The sequence below is a fragment of the Rhinolophus sinicus genome, linkage group LG06, assembly GCF_036562045.2.
Source record: "Rhinolophus sinicus isolate RSC01 linkage group LG06, ASM3656204v1, whole genome shotgun sequence".
NCBI lineage: Eukaryota > Metazoa > Chordata > Mammalia > Chiroptera > Rhinolophidae > Rhinolophus > Rhinolophus sinicus.
The window spans coordinates 158,554,605-158,575,884 of NC_133756.1; the positions used below are offsets into that span (position 1 = coordinate 158,554,605).

A 21,280-nucleotide genomic window follows, 5' to 3' on the forward strand; every position below is an offset into this window, starting at 1 on the left:
CTCTTTGAAAATAAGGATTTTGCCTATTTTGTTAAAGGCTATCTTCATCACCTACAGCAGTGTCTGCTTGGCACTTAGTGGGTTCTTAATAAGTAGCCAGTTGAATAAATGAAAAGGAAAGTAGGTTCTGAGGCCTGTATTAACCAGAGGGCTTGCTGCTCTCAATGGAAGTGTGAGTTAAAATCACACCAGATGGTAGGTCCTAAAGACACTTTTTTTCTTTTTCTGTTTCCTATTTCATAAAAACAGGTCTTTGTTGAAGAATTTAATTTTATTTTTGTTGGAACTGGACCTAAACATACTTTTGAAGTGATTGTATTTTGAAAGCCAAATGACTAATTATTCTTCATTTGTTCTTAAATTTTAGAAGTTCAAACACTCACAAAGTGTATGTACCACCTACCGGCAAGAACTGTTTTAAGATAGTAAATATGAGGCAATTTCTGCCTCAAACTTGGACCCAACACTTCTCTGGGCCTCAACTTTTGATCTGTAAAAGGAGGCTTTTGCACCACATAAGTTTTTCCAGCTATAAGACTACTGTGTGATCCTTGCTCTTGAGGATTTCATAATCTGAACGTGCTCATTTTGGGGCTGGACAGATGTGGCTTCACGCCTGCTATTAGCAATGTAACCCTGAGCAAGTGACCAGCTGTTTGGAGTCCCCCCCCCTTTATTAATCTATTATATAAAATGAGCATGATGTCTCATATCTTACAGACTTTGTGCAAAAACCACTTGAGGTCATTTATGTAAAAGACTTAGTATAATGCCAGATTGAGAAACTCTTCATAGCAAGTTCCTTCCCGCCTTGGGCACAGGGAGAAAATTGGCCATACTAAGATGTTGAAAATGTTTTACACCATTTAAAAAAAATGATTTCAATACCCAACTGTTTGTCCCAAAGCATCCGAAGCATGTCGTCCCAAAATGACTAAGGTGTGGTATGCACCACCCTGGGGGAGAGAGTCTCTCATGGTGAAACTGTCCCATGAGCTGAGCAGAAAGAACTAGATCTTATCGCTCTAACTGGCCTCTCTCACAATAAGGTGAGAGGGAGTAGCAGGGGCCAGCAGCAGCTTCCCACAAGAACAAGAGGAAGGAGGGGCAAGGCTGCTTTTTATTATTTCTTATTACAGCTCATTGGGGTCTCAACGGGGTCCCATCTGGCTTGAGTTGTCCCTCCCGCGAGGAATCTTACTCGCCGTTGACTGCAGACCCTTCTCTTGAAGACCAGATGGAGAGACTCAGGATATTATAAACTGAACCCCAGAGAGGCACAGTCCCACAACTTCTTCTTTCCTTAGGGAAAGGTTGGGGGGGGACAGACGGCTAGGCTGCTGTGTGACCACACTACCCATTAGAATCATCAATGAAACAAACTGATATTATACACGGTTGACCCTTGAAAGTGGGGGTTAGGGATGTTGACCGTCCTCCCACAGTCAGAAATCCTCATATAACTTTTGACTCCCCCAAAACTTAACTACTAGCCTACTGTTGACCAGAAGTCTCACCAATAACAGTCAATTAATACATATTTTGCATGTTATATGCATTATATACTGTATTCTTACAATGAAGTAAGCTTGAGAAAAGAAAGTGTTAAGGAAACCATAAGGAGGGCCGGCCAGATGGCTCTGTTGGTTAGAGCAGGAGCTCTGAACAACAGGGTTACCGGTTTGATTCCCACATGGGCCAGTGAGTTGCGCCCTTCACAAGTAGATTGAAGACAAGGAGCTGTCGCTGAGCTACCAGCGGGGCAGCCGGATGGCTCAGGTGGTTAGAGCGTGAGCTCTCAACAAGGTTGCCAGTTCAATTCCCACATAGGATGGTGGGCTGCACTCCCTGCAACTAAAGATTGTAAACGGCAACTGGGCTTAGAGCTGAGCTGCGCCCTCCACAACTAGATTGAAGGACAACGACTTAGAGCTGATGGGACAATGCCCCTGGAGAAACACACTGTTCCCCAATAAAATTTTTTTTTAAAAAATAAGGAAAATACATTTACAGTACTTATTGAAAAGAATCTGCGTTTAAGTGGACTTGTATAGTTCAAATCTGTGTTGTTCAAGGGTCCACTGTACTTCCTGATGTAATACAGTGGAATATAAACAAAAGCAGCTGTGTAGAATTTAACCCCCCAAAATGCTTAACCTAAACCTAATTATGAAGAAACATATGGGAACACTCAAACCGAACTTGTGGGATATTCTTAAATAAACAAAATTAGGCTGGACTCTTCAAAATACCATCATCTAAGACAAGGTAGGCTACTGTTCTCAATTGAAGGAGACTAAAGAAACATGACAATGAAATGTAATATACAATCCTTGGTTGGCCTCTGGATTAAGCGGGGTAAATAGCTATAAAGAACAGTACTGGAACTGAGGAAATTTGAATATAAAAAACTGAATATTAGCTATTTCACCGATGTTAAACGTCTTAGGTGTGATAATAGTATTTTTGCTATATAGAAGAATGTCCTGGGCCAGCCTGGTGGCTCAGGTGGTTGGAGTGCCGTGCTCCTAACGCCTAGGTCACAGATTCCATTCCTACATGGGCCAGTGAGCTGTGCCCTCTACAGCTAAGATTGTGAACAACAGCTCTCCCTGGAGCTGGGCTGCTGTGAGCAGCTGGAGGTTGGCTTGAGCTGCTGCCAGCTGCTGTGTACTGCCATGGGCTACCTTGAGTGTCGTGAGCCACCGACTGCCTCAGCAAGAGGGAGCACAAGGCTCATAATACCAGCATGGGCCAGGGAGCTGTGTCCTACACAACAAGACTGAGCAACAACGGCTTGAACTGCGGGGCGGGGGAGGGGGGAGAGGCGGAAGAAGGGGGGTAAAAAAAACAATGTCCTTTGGGATGAAATTTCTGCATTTCATTTTTAAATGAGTTAGCAAAGACAACAAAGATACACACTCACACATACATATTTGCATGTAGAATGTGATAAAACACGTATAGCAAAACGCTAAAAATTGGTAAATCATGGCCCAAGCTATTCCCTACATTTAATCACACACATCTCAGTGCGAACTCTAAGACTTTATTACACATGGACTTGACTGCTGAGGAGCCCCCTCTCCGAACTTTCTTCTGCACTCTTCCTTGCAACACATCCCTCCATGGCAGTTCACGAGGCCATTATGGAAGAGGAATCTGGGGAGAGTGAAAAAGTGCAATGTTTTCTCCAAAGTCTTCTGAAACACCCACTGAGTCCTCCTGGCTCCAGTTGAGAATCTTCTGGTAAAAAGGGTGAGAGATTTAACTCCCATCTTCAAGGTTCTCCATGTCTACATCCTGGGGGGCTTTTGTCTTCTTTTGCGATTTGGGCCGTGGTTCAGTAGTTCTGGCTGGCTTTGCCGGGGCTTCCACTGAGCAAAGAGAAAGAAGAAGCAGTAAAGAACCCAAGGGGATCCCCTTGGGGTCCCAAGGCTGCCCCCTCACCCCACCTCTGTGCCCTGCCTCACCTTCCATGGCTGCTTTCTCTTTCTGGGCAAGCCGGATCTGCTGGAGGAGTTTTCTGCGCTTCTTCCCAGACAGAGTAATGTTGGCACGTGCACTGGACCTGAAAGTTTGGTAGAAGCAAAGATGCACGGTAACATGAACCACACAAGTTGTTCTGGCTATTGAAAAGGTCTTTGGATCCACGTCAAAGAACTGTTTGAAAATCTGGGCTCTAAGGTAGTGAGTTTACTCTCAACACATAAAGTATTTACCATTTAAATGTTAAATTTTAGTATATTGTAGAAACTTGTAAGGTAAAACTATTTTTCTCTACTCTCAATACTTCTGACACCACATGTGGACTTTTTCTTTTTCTTCCACATTAAGCAATTCTCCAATTCTCAGAGGACAGTGACTGAGTGTCCTACAAATTTAACTCAATTCTGACACTATCTACCTAGAGATAGTATGTTATTACCCGTGCTTCTGACCCATCAGCTATAAATCAGGATTCTCATAAACCCCTTCTCAGATACCATACTTTGCTCACAGAACACAGGGAAACATTTACTTGCATTTACCAATTGATGATAAAAAGATACAACTCAGAAACAGGCAGATGGAAGAGATGCACAGGGCAAGGTATGGGGATGGGGCCAAGAGCTTCCATGCCCTCTCCAGGTGAGCCACCGTCCCAGCTCCTCCATCAGTTCACCAACCAGAAAGCTCATCAAATCTCTGTTTTTCGAGTTTTTAATAGAGCTTACTAGCCAGCAACCACACCTGTCCCCAATCCACTTCCCAGAGTTCAGTGGGTGGGGTTTACATTTCCAATCCTCTAACCACTGGGTTTTGCTGGTGAACAGCCCCACTCTGTCACTCATTAACATAAACTTAGGTGTGCTCAAAAGGGGTTCCTAATGAAACAAAGGCACTATCACTCCAAGGGTTTTAGGGGCTCTGGACCAGAAACCAGGGACAAAAGCCTTTATTATGTATTACATTGATAATGAAGAAGCCAATGAAAGGATGGGATGGGAACTCTTCCCCCAAGATTCAGGGGGCCTTGAAATTTATATGCAAAACCCCACATGCGCCTATGTGAAAATTCATCCATTGTATGCAGACTTCTGTCTCAGCTTTAAAATGTACTTACAAAAGTCCAAGTGAATGTACAATTTTTCGTGGGGAGATGGGAGAGTTGACAGCTCTCCTTATGATTCTCAGTCGGGTCCAAGACCCAGAGAAAGTTTGTGACCTACTGGTACAGTGGAGAGGCTAGCAGAGTTTAGGCACAAACACAGCAGGCACGTTCCTCGCACAAACGCGAGTGCACAACGAAAGCCGAGAGGTGTTAGCTGCTCCGGAGCTGGGCAGGGAGGGGGAAGGAGACTCGGTAGGGAGGACCGAGAAGAAGGCATGGCACTCACGCCCGCTTCTTGAGGTGGTGCCGCGTGATCAGCCCGTCGTCTATCACAGCCCCGACCACCCGGTGCTTCAGTCGCCGCTCCCGGTTCAACACACGCCGTCGCTTGAACAGTTTCTTCTTCAGCTCCTGCGAAGAAGGAAGATGCTAGTCAGACTGAGGCCGCGCACCGCGACCTGATACCCCCCGCACCGTCGACTCAGGCCTATCGATTCTATCTGGGGCGAGATTAGAGGGCTCCGGGACACTAGGGAAATAAAGTTGGCACTCCCACACGGTCACCGTTCGGGGCCGGTTGATCTTCCCTCCCGGGGCACCCATCGCTGAGCCGCGTAGCCGACTCGGGATCCGTATTTCCGCTCTGCGCGAGGTCCCTATAGTCCCCGCCCCACAGTCCTCCACGAGCCAATTGTAGCTTGGGGGCGTGTCCTGGTACTATATAAAGGAAATGGGCCGGCTTTTGAGCCTTTTGAGGGCCACGACGAAGTAAGTGCAGGTTCTGTGTCCTTGCCTTCGCGGCCGTGGGGTGGGGTGGAGGCTTCTGGGCTGTGCTTGCGGACCCTCCTCTTCTTGGCGGGGATCGGGTGTGCGGTCTCGATCCCCGTAATGTATGGAGGTAGAGGGAAAGGGCTCCGGCCCCCTCGGCGTCATGTCTTCGGTGCCGGCGGCCTCCAGTCCGCCGGTTCTATCCTCAAGCGCCGGGACACAAGGCTCCAAGAAGCAGGGCACAACTGAGCAAGGTTCAGCGGGCTCCTCTCTGGGGTGCTCATGACTTCTCCTTTGATTTCAGGTCTGTGAAGCCGCCCCAGGTGCCGGATCTGTCGTATCCCCTTCCTCTTCCACTTCAGGTTTGCATCAATAAAGGCCGTTGGTACCGTAGTAGGTGTGTGTCCGCGTTCTTTTTTTTTCCGAGGCCGCAGAGTTAGGGAAGCTGTACGAGCACGTTATTTCGCAAAGCGGATTTTGCAAATTTTCCCTTGGACTTCAGGCTTCTGCCGGAGTGCTGGCGACATTGCGCAGAACGTTCTCTGGCCGACCTTGCGTGCACCTGTGGATGGCTGCGCTGCGCGGAACCCTCCACGTGGCGACCTTGGCTGCGGGGACGCGCCGCGCCTTGGGTAGGAATGGACACAGTGGGAGGGCAAGCTGGGTTCTAAATGACGCCCGAGTCTAGTCCCTGAAATGGTGGCTCTTAAAACCTCTGGTTACATTGCGCCTTTTTTGCAGCCCTTTGATAGAACTTGGGCTCCGGGTGACACATGCCTTCCACTCGTGTCCACAGGCTCCCTGGCTGGTAGCTGCCTGGCAGACCGCTGCCTCTGGGATAAACTCCACGCCCAGTCCCTTCTGGGCAGCGTCCCCACCTTCGACTGGTTCTTTGGGTATGAGGAAGCCCAAGGGCTCCTCCTGCCGCTGCTGCAGGGTGCCCGAGCTGCCTGTCCACTGCGTGTGTTAGACGTGGGCTGTGGGACCTCGAGCTTGTGTACAGGCCTCTACACCAAGTGCCCGCACCCTGTGGACGTGCTGGGGCTGGACTTCTCTCCTGTGGCTGTGGCCCACATGAATAGACTCCTGGAAGGTGGCCAAGGCCAAACACCCCTGAATCCTGGGCACCCTGCCTCCCGCTTGCACTTCATGCAGGCTGATGTCCAGAACCTGGAGCCCGTAGCTTCTTCAGGCTCCTTTCAACTAGTGCTGGACAAAGGCACCTGGGATGCTGTTGCCCGGGGTGGCCTGCCTGGGGCTTACCAGCTGCTGTCAGAATGCCTGAGGGTCCTTAGCCCCCAGGGGACCTTAATTCAGTTCTCAGATGAGGACCCTGATGTGCGGCTGCCCTGCCTGGAGCAGGGATCTCAAGGCTGGACTGTGACTGTGCAGGAGCTTGGCCCTTTCAGGGGCATCACCTACTTTGCTTACTTGGTTCAAGGTTCTCAATAAAGACTTTTAGTCCTGACCCTAGTGTTTCTGTTGGGTGAGAAGTGGTAGAGCTTTGGTTTTGCAAAATGGCTGGAAAGGGAGGATTTCAGTCCTGGCTTCCACATTCACTAGCTGGGTGCACATAGTATTGACTGTTTCTGTGCCCCAGTTTACTCATCAGCAAGGTAGGAATAGTACCTGGAGTTATGGGATTACATAGGTGAACATTAGCAGGGCCAGGCACAAGATGAGTGCTGAATTGAGAAGGTACAAGTGGCTCATTCTCCACCCCCAACTAAGAAATCCTAAAAGCAGCAGATAGGAATTCTTAATCCAATTCCCAGCATTAACTGACGTGTGGCCCAGTGGCCTAACCTCTAAGCCTCATTTTTCTCATCTGTGAAAGGATGGGTAGGAGGGCTCCATAAACAAACCTAGGTGAAATGTTCAAGGGAGAGAACAGAATAAACTACTTACGCTCAAAGCTCCTGGGAGGCAAGAGATGGGAGTAGTCCATAAAGCGGCTTCTGCAGACATGGAAGCCTGTTGCTGGGTGCCAGAGAAGACAGGGGTTGGGGGCTTCCTGACATTCACTGTCCTCAAGAATCCAGGAGGCATCTTGTTCTATCTGTTCTTTCCTCCAGCTGAGTTCTGGGTTAAAGGTTCTTAAGGGAGATCTGGGGTCCAGTGGGCTCCAAATCCAGCCTGGTGGGTGGGGTAGGGGGTAGGGAGTTAAAGAGCCCATTAATAGTGAAAAATATTCCTGATAATATTGAATTTTTAAAAGATAAAATGAATTTGTGATGCTTCTGTTTCACTTCAGATCAAATAAATCACATTTTACTAAAAAACCCAGAACACCACAAAATTTTAATTTTTGCTTATGAAAAAATAACATAGCAATTAAAATGAAGAGCCTAACTTCACAGCCTCAGTGTCCTCATGAGGGGAAAAATACCTCCCTCAGTGGGTTCTGAAAATCATGAGGTAAAAGTGTTTAGCATAGTGTGTGGCACGTAGTAAATCCTCCTGCCCCAAAAGTTTCTATAACATTGTACAGACATGGGAAAATCTAGAACAGAAGACTCCCCAAATGTTAACTATGTGGGTAATCGGATTTGGGATAATTTTATCTTTTTTCCCTTCACAATAATCAATAAATATTTAAAAATATATATTAAAAGCCATGGTCCATCTGATATCAGGACTACCCCCTCTAAAGTTCGTCAACTATCCCAACCACCTTGACCTTTCTCTTGCACGTCAACATTTTTTCTTAACTATGTTTTTCTGAACATCTACTGTGCCTGGCGCTGCTTAGTGGAGGGACCACAACTGAGTTCTCCATCTTGGTCCTGCCCAGAACATCCAGGTCACACGGGCCCTATTGAACCAGCCACTTCCCTCACCTGGCTCTTCACTTTGGTCCTGGAAGACCTCAGCCTCTTCTTCCTCATCATCAGTAACAGCAGCTCCTCATGTGGCCACTGGAGTTCATTCTTCTTCACTTACCTCAGAGGCTTCTACCACAATGGAGGGCAGATGGGTATTTTGAGAGACAACCTGCATGGAGGTAGCAAAGGGCTTGGGCCAAATTGGAGGATGAGCCAGCAGCGGGACACAGGGTGGGGAAGTACTAACCTGACCATCTTGGTGACTTTCAACACTGTCAATTTCTCCTCTGTCCTTCCAGAGAGCCTAGGACTTTCTGGATGCTGGAAGGAGCCTGGGCTATCTTTGGGCCAAGGCCCATCCTCACTGCTCCCTGGCACAAGGTCCATGGGTGCTGATTCTTAGAGAGTGCAAGGTGGTTGAAATCAGAGTGCTGAACCCCTGCCCATTGCACCCCATAGACTGCCCCTTGAATCTTCTGTGGAGCCTGGCCCCTTAATCACTTCTGAAGAGAGGTGGATGACATGCTAGGAGATTATGGGCCTTCCAGGGGAGGAGAAAATCTGAAGAGGTGGGATAAGAGCTTTATTTTTACTCATTCCTTGGTAACACTGGGCAAGGCAATAGGGATATCAACAAGGGCATCTGGATTAAAACGCTGTGAGTGAAGAGCCTTTTTAATAAACTTGGAACTTCCTGATGTCTTTGCCGACTAGGTCCCCCCCATGCTTCTTATATCTTATTTAATGAATATTTATGTGGTATTTACTATTTGCCAGGAACTGTTTTAAAGGCTCTCTATATAAACTCATTTAATTATCCTAAAACGATGAGATACTGTTATTAGCCCCATTTTCTGATGCAGAAACCAGGGCACAAAGAACTTAAATAAGACTTGTCCAGAGTTACACAACTAAGAGGTATTTTTTTTCTCTAAACTATAATTTGGTATGTTACAGAGTTTTCACGATTTCAGGGGGGGAAAAATGCCAAGAGTATATACCATGATGAGAAATGTAACAAGTTTACTAACAAGTACAATAAAGAAAGAAATATGTAAATGTACCCTTTCTCCCACCCAGTACACTTGGCTTTGAGTTTTTGTTCAGGAGTTGAAGGTATTCAAGGGGGTCAATAGATTGATGTGTCTAAGTATCTGGATGTCCACTATGTGTATTGAAAAAGCACAAGTTATTGTAGGAAACCACAGGGCACAGCCCTAGCCCTCTATTGATTAAGAAATTTCATAATTGGGCAGTTAATGGTAAAACCCACAGCAACCATGAAGACAGGCACTCTTCCCCTAGTAATCCCACTCCAGATTTCATGACAATGAGCCCCGCGCTTCACCCTCGGCGCCAACACCTTCTCTCTCTTTTTTTTTTTTTTTTTTTGCGCCAATACTTTCTTGACACGCTCAACCGTCTCAGCCAAATCTAGTCTTCACACCCAGGCGCTCTAGATTCTAAACGTTTCGCTGATCAGGCTTTCTCTAGTCCGTTCCTTCTCTAGGGTGTCCTCTGTGGGTCGCTCTAGCCTGTGCAGGAGGCGGTGCGACAGTGGCTGCCTTTCTAGGCTGCGGGAGGCGCCTCGTTGGTCGCGCGGACGGCCATGGCGGCTTTTCGCAAAGCGCTGGTTGCGGGCGCAATCCTGGGCGTGGGGGCTGGCGTGGGCTCCGCGCTCTTTGTCCTCGTGACCCCGGGAGAGGAGCAGATTCAGGCGATGCTTAAGGTGGGAGCAGTTTGTTGTCTGAGTTGGGGTGGACGGACAGGCAGAGAGCTCCGGGCCTGGGACCCGACCCGGACTACGAACCTCTCTTCCTGCCCGCAGGAGATGCCGGGGCAGGACCCGCGGGGCAGGGAAGAGACAGCCAGGAACAAGCAGTTAGTGCTGGCCACTCTGCAGGAGGCAGCGGCCACGCAGGAGAACGTGGTCTGGAGGAAGAACTGGATGGGCGCCGGCGGCGGGAGGTCAGCGTAAGCCGGAACCTGCCCCAGTTGGCCCTGGGACCTCTGCTCCGGCGCTGGAGTCCGGGGCAGCCTTTCTCTTCCATGGGCCTGTCGGGGAGTCCGGCCCGGTGACTTGCCGCCGGGTGAGCACGTTCCCCACAAACCCTGCACTGACGCTTTCACGTCCCTGTAGTGGGCCGGGACCATCGGATGTAGTGAACTGAAGGAACCAATAAAACACGTTCCTCCGTCCAGAGTGACCCCGTGTGGTCCGACGCCTATAAATGCCTAGAATGTTCTGGGGGTCGGTGCTGCGGGCGGGGATGACCGTGGCTCTCGCCTGCCCTGCTTCCCATTTGAGGTTGAAGCCCAATAGGCACAAACGACCACGTTTTCAAAACACAAGTCAGGTCATGTGGTCTGTTTGAATATACTTTTGGGGATAACCACTGGATATTCTTGAAATCAACTACCCTGGAAAATCTTGTAGCAGTATAGATGCCAATAGAAGACACTTTGGATTCCGGTACAAGATGTGAGGTGGGAAAGGGGCTTCTAGCACGTAACATGTGCCAGTTATCTTCTGTGGCCATTATTTAACCTTTGAAGTTCAGCTTACTAGTAGTAAAAAGAGTGTGCCTGAGTCAGACAGATCTTCATACAACTCCAGCATGTTACAAAATCTCTGAGCCCCTGTCCTGTTCTATAAAAGGTGATAATTGTCTTAAGGGCTGTCTTAAGATTAGAGATGTAAAATGTAGTGCCTGGCACAGCAGCCTCTTAGTAAATGTAGTAGGGTTTTTCGCCCTCAAGGTTTCACTGTAGTTTTTAATCTGTAGGTCGTCATAGGATCTACTGGAGATGCCACTGAAGGGATGAGATAAAGCCATCAGTGGGGTCGCAGCCCCAGCCAAGTCTATTGCTCCCTCCCTCTCTCCCCCGCTTTGTCTTTTATATCCTGTGGTTCCCAGCAACATTGTAATGGGGGAGGGGAAGGCTAGCTGCTTTTATTAAAAATAAATTTAGCCAGAACACTAAATACAGCTTGGTGACACTGAGGTGTAAACCCACCTATGAGCATTGGTGTTTTCAGCTGCTGAATGAAGTCAGAAGGTGAACACATTTGTCATGTGTGACCTTTAAACTATGACCCTTTCCTAGCCCAGGAATGAGAGGAAAGTCAGCAGCTGTTTGAGGGAACACTAGGGTGAGGTGATCAGCAGTGAGAGGGGCTCTGATGAAAGCGCTTGGCAGTTCAGAGACTGGAGCCCTACTCGGGCTCCCCAAGTATGGTCCATATCTGCTGCCTGCGACCTGTGTCAGTTTGGGTAAGTCATGTGCTTTAGTGTCCCAGTCTCTAAAATGGGATACTTGTACCTATACCTAGGTAGTAGTGCTTTCATATCTAATACACATAAAGCACTTAAAACTGGTACATATTAAGTATTCAGTATTTCTTAGTGCAGAAGAGATGCAATTGTGAAGGTCACTAATGTTCAACATTTGGGAATGACCACATAAAAAATTACCCTTTTAGTAACTAGGACTTCTTTGGTGCCAAGCACTGTGCTAAAAGCACCTTATATTGGCATTATGTAACCCCCACAACAATCCCAATTAACAGGTACTATTATCCCTATTTTACTAAAGAAGGAAATGAAACTAAGCTTAACGAAGTCAAGGCACATACCGTGTTTCCTAGAAAATAAGACCTAGCCGGACCATCAGCTCTAATGCATCTTATACTAAAATAAGATCGGGTCTTATATTAATTTTTGCTCCAAAAGATGCATTAGAGCTGATGGTCCGGCTAGGTCTTATTTTCCGGGAAACTGTAGCTAGTAAGGATTTCAGACTTATGCACCGCCTTAACCATAGGAGCAAAAGGTGCTGTATCTACTGTACTCCCCACCCCAGCACCTCTCCCCTCTCAACTGCCTCAGCAATTCATCATACCCAGAGATTAGAAACAAGTCTGTTGAAAACATGAGATGCGGAGTAGGGTCTACCTGAAAAGCCTTCCCTTTTAGATTCTTCCTCTGCCTCAGTTTTGTCCCTCTCAGCCATTCAGGAAGGATTCAGGCACATAGAGAACTCAGAGGGTCTGTTTATTAGGAAGGAGATGTCAATCAGTGCTTTATCAAAGACGAAGAGGTCAGAGAAGAATGGCGGGATAAAGGCCTCTCAGCTGGGACATTTCTTGGCCACAATGAGGACAGCAGAAGGCACAAGTCCTGGAAATGGAAGAAAACAGGCTTGAGCCACAGATACTTGTTTTTTGCCTCCAAATTCCTGGCTTCACACTATCACCAGAGTCCCTTCTCTGCATCCTTTCCTTTCTCAGGCATGGCCCCTACCCACCCGTCGTGCTTCAGATCCCGCATGTCATACCCAGCTCCTGCATGTCATACCCAGCTCCTGCAGGGGCCGCTCCATGTCAGCCTCTGAGAAGGCCCGCCGGGGGAAGCCAGTGAGCAACTGCACAGGGTCCTGGTCCCCTCCAGGTTCCTCCCCACGGTGGAGCTCCACATAGAGCCTCACAGCAGCCAGCTGTTCACGCGCCCGGAACGTCTGCGTCAGTGACGTCCCATCTGGCAGCCTGACCTAGAGAGAAAGTAAGATACAGTATGGTGAGTGTCAAAACTGAGTGAGGTACCCGAGTAAGGAAAAGAACAAAGCTGGATCCTCCTTCCTCTCAGAATGAACCAGTATAGTTACTATCTGAAGCACCGACTGGACAACCACTTACACTGCTGTACTGAGCACTGAAGAGACTTCCTGCTCCCTCACAATTCAAGAAAGACAAGAGTACACAAAAGTATCTAAAAACGTACATCATAAATGAATAAATGGTAGCTTTGCAAATAGCTGTGTAATAAATCAAATGAACACATGAACAAGTAAAGAGGCACCGTATTTTGCTGTGTATAATACGCTCCCACGGTTTTGGCCCTAACTTTCAGGGAAAATCATTTTAATTTTTTAATTCAAATTTCTATTTGTTTACATTTTGTCGTGTCCAGCTCAACACGGGCAGTGAGGGTGCGAGAAGGGACGACTTTGGGTTAAGTTTTTAAGAAAGAAACAAACAGAGACTTAATGCAGTTTAAATCTCAGAAGGCCAGGGGTCTCTCAGTCTCAGAGGACTGGAGCCCAGAATAAAGCCGACTGGTGGTATTTATTGATAAGTATACAAGGGAGTGTTATTGTTTCTGACACGGTCTGTGAGACTCATCCATCACGTTATAGAAACAACCCAAACCAATTCTGTTGGTCCCCAAACAGCCGAAGCGAAAGTCCTATGATGACTGAGGTGAGGTATGCGACTCCATTAAGGGACATATATCACATGTCAAGACTGTTTTACAGAGCTGAGCAGACAGCTTGATCTTACTGCTCTAAAGACTTTTCTCACAATTAGGTGAGAGGGGAAAAACCAGAGCCAGCAGTGGCTTTTCCCAGGCAGGGGAAAGGGGAGACAAGGCCCTTTCCCAAATCTTTCTAAGGCAGCTCATTGGGGGTCTCCACGGGGTTCCGCCTGGCTTGACTTGTCCCCCTCCCCGCCCCCACTCCCCAGGGGGAATCTTACTTGTCATTGGCTGCAAACCCTCTTTTGGAGACTAAATAGAGAGAAATATACAGTCCCAGGGATACACAGTCTCACAGACTTTTCTTTCCACAAGAAAAGACATGGGGGGACAGTCTGGCAGGCTGTTGTGTGACAATAACATTTAGGTGCTTTTTTTTTGTATTATAAAGGAATTTTAGCATTTATTTTTTAACATTATGGTACACAAAATTTTATGTAACCAATAATTACAAAACACAAGAACAGATACAAGGTACAAATTTACGGTATTTATGCATCATAGGCCAAGAATTCTTCCTTGTTGCAAGTTCGTTGTAAGTTGAACAAAACCCATTATCATATTCCAGGATATTATTTTGCATACGGATATCACTGATTTCTAGAGTTACATTTTTACTCATAAGCATAAATAAAAGAATTAAAAAACATTTATATAGATATGGAATTAGTAGGACCCATGTATAATGCACATACTTAATTTTCTCTCACAAATATGGGCAAAAAAAGTGCACTATACACGGCAAAATACGGTAATTGCTGAGTAAGAGGGAGGTACGGATTTAAATTAAGACTGGGTAAGTGAAATGTGATCTCTCTCCTAAGAGTAGAGGAGGGAGGACTTCAAAAGTTATTTACAAAGGAAGAGGTTTGGCAAAGGAAACATAACTGAAAAAAGCTCTGGGCTGGGTACCTTACAGGCCAACAGAAAGGTCCCAGGAGCAAGACAGAAATCAGAATCAGTACCTGTATGCGGCACTGGTCATACTCCCGCTTGGTGGGAGGCTCCTGGCTGGGAGAGGAGGGAACAGGACCCGGCTCTGTTGTTGGGGATGGCTGAGAACCCACACCACCACCATACTGGAGGACAAAGGAAAACACTCCATCAGGCACTCGCTCATCCTCAGAAGAAACACTGTGTAAGCCCATCCTTTCCCTCTGAAGCAGAAAAGGGGATTTACCAGCCCACCTACTTAATTACCCTCAGTGTCTTCCCAATCACCTACCTTCTTGGCTCTCTCTGCTTTGTCCCTTTCGATCTTTTCTCGGACTCTTTGTCTGGAATGCAGACAGGAAGAAAACAGGTCAGGCGTTGACAAAGCAAATATTGATTCCTTTCTTATCTCATCCAACATCCCCAGCACCCACACCTGGCTGCTAACTCTTCAGCTTTTTCCCTCCTCCGCTCCTCAGCAGCCCGGCGCATCTCATCTTCCTGTAGCCGCTGTCGGGCAGCGGACAGCTCTTGCCCTTGTCTCCTGCGCTGCCGTTCCCGTTCCAATGCCTCCCGCTCCTCTCTTTCTTCACGCTCCCGCTGCTTCTGGGCCACCAGCTCCAACATCCTGTGTGGCAGAAAGGAAAGAGCTCAAGAGAAATGGACATGGATTGGGAAGGTGAGTTTGTAACACGGGACTCCAAAAACAAAATCAGGGAACACGTGTCCCAAGCAGGTGAAAGAAAAACAAAACCTGTCAAGAAAGGACAGAGGGAATGTGAAAAGTTCAAGGTTCTTTGATCAGACTGTGTACTGGGGAGAAATGGAAGGTGACCCTCAAAAATGCGAGACTGTTCCTTACTAGATACCTCTTAGTCTGTTCCTGTCTTTCCTCTTCACTCAAAATGGGTTTGCCTTCTCCCGCGGAAGACTCAGGTCCTACAAACGAGCAATCGGTATTATTACCCGTCCATCCTCCTCGGGCCCTCCTGAATAATCACACCGTGTCCCTCAGTCAGGACCTTCAGGACCAGCTTGCTCCGAGGAGGTGGGTTCCCGTCCCAGGGTATGTCCAAGGGGGGCTGCTAGCGGCTCGTCCGCGTCGGGGTCGTCTTCGTGCTCCATCAACCTGGCCGAGAAAGTCGGAAGGGAGGTGAACATTGAGGCTGCCCGTCCCAGCAGTCCTCAGTCCCCTGCCACCCACTGTGAACGCTCACCAGTCCATCGCGGCCTCGATGCCCTGGTTCCCTGTGAGGGCCAGAGCCTTCTCCCTGGGGGCAGAAACACCGTGAATAGCGCCCAAGAGCCATGGTGACGGTCAGGCTGGGCGTAGAGCCTGAGGCCAGGCTGGGGGAAAGGCCCGGACACGTCCGCGAGCCCGCCGGCCGGGGTTAGGGGAGCTCCCTTACGCGCGTCCCCTGGGGAAGCCCATCTCGATGAGACTCTCCAGAGCCGTCAGCTCCGCCATGACGCCGCCAACGCCGCTTCCGCGGGGACCTGGGGGGACGAGGAGGGCGGAGGGGATCAGCGCGGGGCGCCACCGGCCCGCGCGCAACCCCGCCCCCGACGGGCCCCGGCCCGGCGCTCGCTCACTCACCCGGCTCTGGATCCGCCGCGGACCCTGACGAGAAGAAAGCGGAGGGGGAGCGGAAGTGGCTGGATCTGTTTGGGTCACGTGTAGGCGGACGTGGACGGGTGCCGCCGTGAGCCAGAAAACACAGGTCTGGCCGGAACGCCAGCACTGCGCGGCCGGAGCCAGGCAGCTTGTGGGAGGCGCCGATATAGGGACGGCCCCCACAGCCCCGGCACCTGGTGACCGTGGGGAAGGACCATGCGGCCCTGAAACCCCTGGGCGAAGAAGCCAGCTCCGGGTATGGTCCCTTAGCGCAACCAGTTGGAAAGTTATTTGGCAGTGTTTATCAGGAGCCATAGAAATGTGCATATCCTTTTTCTTTTTTTCTTTCTTTTTTTTAACTTTTATAAGAGTTTATTTGAGTTAAACTGAGCACATATGCCGGGGAACAAGATCTCAAATACTTTGGAAATGTGCATATTCTTTGACTGCTGAAACGCTCCAGGGAATTGAGCGGTCTTACGTCGGATCGCAGATGGGATTTTTGCAAAACACATTATCTCATCCTGTCATCACCTCCTTGCTTAAAACTTCTCCATGACACCCCAATCACTTAGGAGAAAATTTAAATGCTGGTAGTCTGGCTTCCTCCTGCCCCTTTTTTTTGTTAGAGCTCCATCTGTAAAGTGAGGATAACAATAGCACCTACCTCAAGTGCCTGGCAAGACTATTGTGTAACTATTTTGTTAGTAGTTAGTGCACAGTTTCATTTCCCACCACTTAAGTGTAACTTGTACTTATTGCAAAATAGGCCCTCTCCTTGCTCTGGGCCTTTGCACCTACCAGTGCTTCTGCCTGGGATGTCCTGCCTCTTTGGTGGGCTTGCTTAATTCTCAGTTTTTGAACTGGATTCCTGATTTGCTTACTAAGGGAAGCCTGTTTTGACCACCTCTCCAGCTCTAGTATTTACCCCAATAAGCATTTATTCCCCTGCTGTGTAGTCCTTTTTGATTACTTAGCTCTCCACAGAGACCTGGTTTGTTAGATCCCCAAAGATGAAACTCACTTTTACTCTTTAATAGGCAGAGTGACAATAAATGACTGATATTGATAATGTATGCACCAGAAATGTTTAGATTAATGCTTATTTAATCATCACAACAATCATATAAGTGCTACTATTGGTCACAGGAAACAGACACAGGAAGATGAAATAATTTACCTAAGGTCACAAAGCTGGTAAGTAGCAGAGCTAGGATTCAAACCCTAGTGAATTTAGTGAATGCAGTGTGCATTGAATAAACCACCATGCTATTTTGCTTCTCCATGGTGGAGAGAAGAGCATCAGCTTTGGAGTTGGGATGTTTGGGCCTAAATCCTAACTCCTTACATGTAGCTTCAAATCATTTAGAACCTCAAATTTCTTATCTGTCAAAAGGTGATACCAACTCTTGGAACAATTGTGGTGAAGATTAAGTGAGAATGCATGTAAAGCATGTCTTTAATGAGATAGTAGGTCCTTATTACTTGTAAATGAATAAATGCTGAGGATACAGGAAGCAAATAAAAAGGGCACAAAGTATTCACTGCAGTGTGATAAGTGTAGCCTAGATAACAAACGTATTCTAAATTTATTCTAGAAGTCTAACAATGATTAAATTGTATAGTACTGCCTCTGTGACCTACTTCCAGGTAAATACCCTATAGAAATACAGAAATGTGAGGATCCACAAAGGATGTCCATAGCAAACACTGGAGACAACTTAAATGTTCCAACAAAGAGCCATGACCACTGTCCATTAAGGAGTATCCTCCAATGGAAAGTTATGCAGCGTTTAACATAACTAAGGAGGCTATGATTTACCAATAAGGAACATTGTCCATAAGATACTAAGTGAAAGAAGAAAATATTTGCATTGCATAGAGAAAGATCTGCTCTGCTGAGCACAGTTATTACCTCTTGAGGAGAAGAAACTTCCACTTTATACTCTTCAGTATTATTTGAAATTTGAGTATGTGTTACTTTTGTAATAAAAAAATGTTGTAAGACCTAAAAGTGAGGATTATACTCTGTAGCTACTTAGGCTTTTCTACATCCAGTTCATTTAAAAATAAATTCAAAATTATGTCGACAACTCTGAAAAATATGGGTGTGGACAGGGAGTTGAAAAGGATCATGAAAAATGAAATAAATTTTTCCTTTTACATTTCCTTTAATGTTGTTACAGTGGATACATAATAAACACATGGGGGGGAATCCCTTGGTATTATTGTATTATTATCATTATTATTTTAAATTTTGAGGGGAATATTGGGGACCGGTGTGTTTCTCCAGGGCCCAGCAGCTCCAAGTCATTGTCGTTCAATCTAGTTGTGGAGGGTGCAGCTCAGCTCCAAGTCCAGTAGCCGTTTTCAATGTTTAGTTGCAGAGGGTGCAGCCCACAGCCCACCATCCCATGCGGGAATTGAACCAGCAACCTTCTTGTTGAGAGCTCACACTCTAACCAACTGAGCCATATAGCCGCCCCTCCGGAAGCTCAGCGGCAGCTCGTTGTCTTCAATCTAGTTGTGGAAGGTGCAGCTCACTGGCCCATGTGGGAATCGAACCGGCAACCCTGTTGTCCAGCGCTTGTGCTGTAACCAACTGAGTCATCCAGCCGCCCATTTTATTATTTTTCAAACTGGCAAACATGCAAGCTTGTCCCAGACAGCAGCTTGGGCTGTCCCTCTCTTCTCCACTCCATGTCAGTTATTTATTTCCACCCACCTCACACACGGGGATATTCTGAGTCAGGTGTGTCCATCCTGGATATCTAAACAAAAAGCAGAAGAAGGAGTAGCCTTTGGCCTCAAACTCCTATCCTGCAGCAGCTTATTCTTAAAATCCCACAGAAGCCACCCATAGTGACAGAGCCCGTCTGTAGGTATATGGCCAGGTTGCTAACTACAGCCAATGGACCAAATCTGGCCCAGGCCTGATTTATAAGGCCCATGAGCTAAGAATAAGAATGGCTTTTACATTTTTATAAATGGTTACATGGTTATACAAGTACCTATATAATATCTTTGATTTTATCCTCTGGAACCACAAAAGCAGAAATCATTTACTATGTGGTCCTCTAAGAAAAACTTTGCAGACCCTCTATACTCCTTCCCCAGCCTGAGCCAGGACCTGCATGAGCTCTCAGGCAGAGCACAGAGGCTCAGAGGGACCCGGGCTGCACCTCCTCCGGGAGCCCCAGCTGAGCTTGCCGGGTGGCGGGTCCCGCGTGGCTGAGATGCCCATGGGCTGCTTCAGAGGCTCGCGTCAGGCCGAGCGCGGCGCGGACAGCCACAGCGCTGGCGCAGGCAGAAGTGCCAGACCAGGGCGCCACAGCTCAGCAGAGCCAGCGCCGTGCCCACACCCACAGCTGCATGGATCAGGCTGAGAGGTCGTGGGGGCACGGCCAGCCGGCCGCAGGGCCCAAAGGAAGGGCCGCCAGTGCCCTCGGGGCCCTGGCCACCTGCCCAGGGCAGGCTGCTCTCTCCTGCCGAGTTAGAGGCCACCACACAAACAACATAAGCGCCCCCGGGCTTCAGTCCCTTCAGTTCTGCTCGGCGGATGGTAGAGTTGAGGGGGGGGCCTTTTTGGGGAGCCCCGCTGCCTTCCCAAAGCAGCAGCCAGTACTGCTGGACCGGGGAGGAGGGGGCACACCAGTGCACTACCGCACTGCTCTCCTCGGCCACCACGTGCACTTCTCCCAGGCGCGGCGGAGAGGGCGGCTGCAAAGGGCTGGAGAGCCCCGGGCACAGGCAGGCCGTCGGGCTGGCTTTCTGCAGCTCCCTGCAGGGCACCTGCAGGTGGCGGCAGCGGTCGTAGTCACAGAGGACAGCTGGCAAAGGTGTCTCATCTTCCTCCCCTTCTTCAAAGTCTTCAGGGGCCAAGGGATGCACTCTGGGAACCAAGAAGGAGACAGCCAGGAGCCACAGAAGGCAGGGAGAGCCCAGCATGGAGTCTGGAAGGGAAGGGGGGTGGGTTAGTAAAGGCTGCTCAGCCCCTAGGCCTTCCTTCCAGGCTCTCTGCCTCACCAACCCCCAACCCCCCAGCCCACCCCCGAACAAGGAAACACCACTGTGGACCAAGAAGAGAACAGAAAAAAGGGAGAAACAAGACAGACAGATACACTCATTTGTCAACCAACTTCTGAACAGCCTATGTGCTTGGTTTCGGGCAAAAAAGAGTAAACTACGGTCTGTTAGGAGACAGATGGGTAACCAGCTAGAAACAGTTAATAAATAAAGTACTGGTGAGGAGAAGGGGGGGAAACGATTTACTCAGCCTAAGGAAGAAAGGTGGAGTAATTCCCAGCTGCCACTCAGAAAAGATTTAAGTAAAGTATCAGTCAAGGACACATGCAAAAATCCAGAAATGAGACAACAAGGAGAAGGACTCACCTGTCGCAGGAGTGCTGCCTGGTCCCCACCTCCCGACTCCTGGCCCACCGCAGCCCCTCACCAGTGCTCGGCCTTGATGCAGTGGGAGTTTGCGGCCAAACGTCTGTGGGTGTCAGGGCGAGGGGTCCCCAGGAGCACAGGCTGCAGTCAGGTTTTGTGTCTTCAATTTCAATTCTGCTTGGCTCGAAGCTTTTATGCCCTTCAACTGTGATGTCACCACCTAGCCCCCCTCCCCCTGCCCCTTTCCTGGTGAGTGCCAAGAGGGCTGGTCCCTTCAGAAGGCCTGAGTCACGGGGCCAGGGATAGGGGAAGCCACACGCAGTGGTTTCAGCTGGAGGCCAGGATGCCTGGGTTCTGAAAGGGGACTGGAATGTGGAAAGCAGCCAGGAGCTGAGAATCCAAAGGCTAAAGTCATGTGAAGGGATGAGGAAGGGAACACAAGGGAGGGGGCCACCTGGCTGGTAACGGAGAGGAAAACAGCTGTGGATAGTATGGGGCTTGGGCTACAAAATGCTGTTTTGGTAAAAATCATACCACATCCATGACAGTCATTTCCTGTCTTCTGCCTCCCAATGGACAGAGAAAGGGAGGGGTGCAGAGTGACGTAGCCCAGCTTTCCAGACCCACCCTACACTACCCCCTCCCCAGAGATAAGTCACGTGGATGGAGCAGACAAGATAGGTTTTCTCTCCTTGCACTCCCGAGGCTTATGAATGGAAACAGCTGTGGCTAAGACAGTGCAGGGTCTGGAGGCCTTCCCCATCGCAGCCCGTGACAAGACAACCTCCTCCAATCAGCGGTGGGGGATGCCTGGGGGACCCAAGGTTTTCAAATGGCC

At 48.5% G+C, this 21,280-nt stretch overlaps 6 protein-coding genes and 1 non-coding gene across 8 annotated transcripts; 3 read left to right on the forward strand and 4 right to left on the reverse strand.

Moving 5' to 3' along the window:
- Positions 1 to 3,029: 3,029 nt before the first annotated feature.
- LG06H11orf98 (linkage group 06 C11orf98 homolog) lies at positions 3,030 to 5,280 on the reverse strand. The gene is made up of 4 exons (XM_019713962.2): positions 5,159 to 5,280; positions 4,881 to 5,005; positions 3,474 to 3,571; positions 3,030 to 3,377 (listed from the first exon to the last, which is right to left on the reverse strand). Exons 1-4 carry the CDS (start codon positions 5,195 to 5,197, stop codon positions 3,268 to 3,270), a joined length of 372 nt encoding a protein of 123 aa, XP_019569521.1. The 5' UTR covers positions 5,198 to 5,280; the 3' UTR covers positions 3,030 to 3,267.
- Positions 5,281 to 5,436: 156 nt separating this feature from the next.
- On the forward strand, positions 5,437 to 5,585 carry LOC141572547 (small nucleolar RNA SNORA57). Its single transcript, XR_012497872.1, has one exon. It is a non-coding gene; the product is annotated as a small nucleolar RNA SNORA57 (small nucleolar RNA).
- A 53-nt stretch (positions 5,586 to 5,638) lies between these two features.
- On the forward strand, positions 5,639 to 6,830 carry CSKMT (citrate synthase lysine methyltransferase). Of its 2 annotated transcripts, none has more exons than XM_019713959.2 (3): positions 5,639 to 5,759; positions 5,865 to 5,994; positions 6,159 to 6,830. In XM_019713959.2, the coding sequence occupies exons 2-3, from the start codon at positions 5,931 to 5,933 to the stop codon at positions 6,812 to 6,814; spliced, it is 720 nt and encodes a 239-aa protein (XP_019569518.1). In that variant the 5' UTR covers positions 5,639 to 5,759; positions 5,865 to 5,930; the 3' UTR covers positions 6,815 to 6,830. The 2 variants fall into 2 exon arrangements, with proteins under 2 accessions (XP_019569518.1, XP_019569519.1); XM_019713960.2 differs by having other exon boundaries at positions 5,666 to 5,724.
- Positions 6,831 to 7,201: 371 nt separating this feature from the next.
- Positions 7,202 to 8,574, reverse strand: LBHD1 (LBH domain containing 1). Its single transcript, XM_019713961.2, is given in 6 exon segments — positions 7,202 to 7,498; positions 8,203 to 8,259; positions 8,262 to 8,293; positions 8,295 to 8,356; positions 8,435 to 8,490; positions 8,493 to 8,574. Coding segments are annotated over 6 exon segments (525 nt in total). The 3' UTR covers positions 7,202 to 7,262.
- A 1,171-nt stretch (positions 8,575 to 9,745) lies between these two features.
- UQCC3 (ubiquinol-cytochrome c reductase complex assembly factor 3) lies at positions 9,746 to 10,386 on the forward strand. The gene is made up of 2 exons (XM_019713943.2): positions 9,746 to 9,916; positions 10,016 to 10,386. Exons 1-2 carry the CDS (start codon positions 9,797 to 9,799, stop codon positions 10,163 to 10,165), a joined length of 270 nt encoding a protein of 89 aa, XP_019569502.1. The 5' UTR covers positions 9,746 to 9,796; the 3' UTR covers positions 10,166 to 10,386.
- A 1,835-nt stretch (positions 10,387 to 12,221) lies between these two features.
- UBXN1 (UBX domain protein 1) lies at positions 12,222 to 16,148 on the reverse strand. Its single transcript, XM_019713942.2, has 10 exons — positions 16,033 to 16,148; positions 15,845 to 15,932; positions 15,653 to 15,706; positions 15,458 to 15,564; positions 15,305 to 15,374; positions 14,872 to 15,063; positions 14,728 to 14,779; positions 14,468 to 14,581; positions 12,546 to 12,738; positions 12,222 to 12,368 (listed from the first exon to the last, which is right to left on the reverse strand). Exons 2-10 carry the CDS (start codon positions 15,901 to 15,903, stop codon positions 12,319 to 12,321), a joined length of 891 nt encoding a protein of 296 aa, XP_019569501.1. The 5' UTR covers positions 15,904 to 15,932; positions 16,033 to 16,148; the 3' UTR covers positions 12,222 to 12,318.
- A 2,509-nt stretch (positions 16,149 to 18,657) lies between these two features.
- LRRN4CL (LRRN4 C-terminal like) lies at positions 18,658 to 20,606 on the reverse strand. The gene is made up of 2 exons (XM_019713913.2): positions 20,443 to 20,606; positions 18,658 to 20,003 (listed from the first exon to the last, which is right to left on the reverse strand). Exon 2 carries the CDS (start codon positions 19,996 to 19,998, stop codon positions 19,303 to 19,305), a length of 696 nt encoding a protein of 231 aa, XP_019569472.2. The 5' UTR covers positions 19,999 to 20,003; positions 20,443 to 20,606; the 3' UTR covers positions 18,658 to 19,302.
- Between the last annotated feature and the right edge of the window lie 674 nt (positions 20,607 to 21,280).

Bases quoted from the DNA above. Each gene is read 5' to 3' on its own strand.
- LG06H11orf98 (XM_019713962.2), bottom strand. From the start codon at position 5,197: ATGGGTGCCCCGGGAGGGAAGATCAACCGGCCCCGAACG. The intron at 5,006-5,158 runs GTGACCGTGTGG...CCTTCTTCGCAG, and splicing joins AGATCAACCGGCCCCGAACG to GAGCTGAAGAAGAAACTGTT. The intron at 3,572-4,880 runs GTGAGTGCCATG...CCAAACTTTCAG, and splicing joins CACCACCTCAAGAAGCGGGC to GTCCAGTGCACGTGCCAACA.
- CSKMT (XM_019713959.2), top strand. From the start codon at position 5,931: ATGGCTGCGCTGCGCGGAACCCTCCACGTGGCGACCTTGGCTGCGGGG. The intron at 5,995-6,158 runs GTAGGAATGGAC...TCGTGTCCACAG, and splicing joins GGGGACGCGCCGCGCCTTGG to GCTCCCTGGCTGGTAGCTGC.
- UQCC3 (XM_019713943.2), top strand. From the start codon at position 9,797: ATGGCGGCTTTTCGCAAAGCGCTGGTTGCGGGCGCAATCCTGGGCGTG. The intron at 9,917-10,015 runs GTGGGAGCAGTT...TCCTGCCCGCAG, and splicing joins AGATTCAGGCGATGCTTAAG to GAGATGCCGGGGCAGGACCC.
- UBXN1 (XM_019713942.2), bottom strand. From the start codon at position 15,903: ATGGCGGAGCTGACGGCTCTGGAGAGTCTCATCGAGATGGGCTTCCCC. The intron at 15,375-15,457 runs GTCCTGACTGAG...GCTCGTTTGTAG, and splicing joins GGAGCAAGCTGGTCCTGAAG to GACCTGAGTCTTCCGCGGGA. The intron at 14,582-14,727 runs GTAGGTGATTGG...TTTGTCCTCCAG, and splicing joins AAGCAGAGAGAGCCAAGAAG to TATGGTGGTGGTGTGGGTTC.
- LRRN4CL (XM_019713913.2), bottom strand. From the start codon at position 19,998: ATGCTGGGCTCTCCCTGCCTTCTGTGGCTCCTGGCTGTCTCCTTCTTG.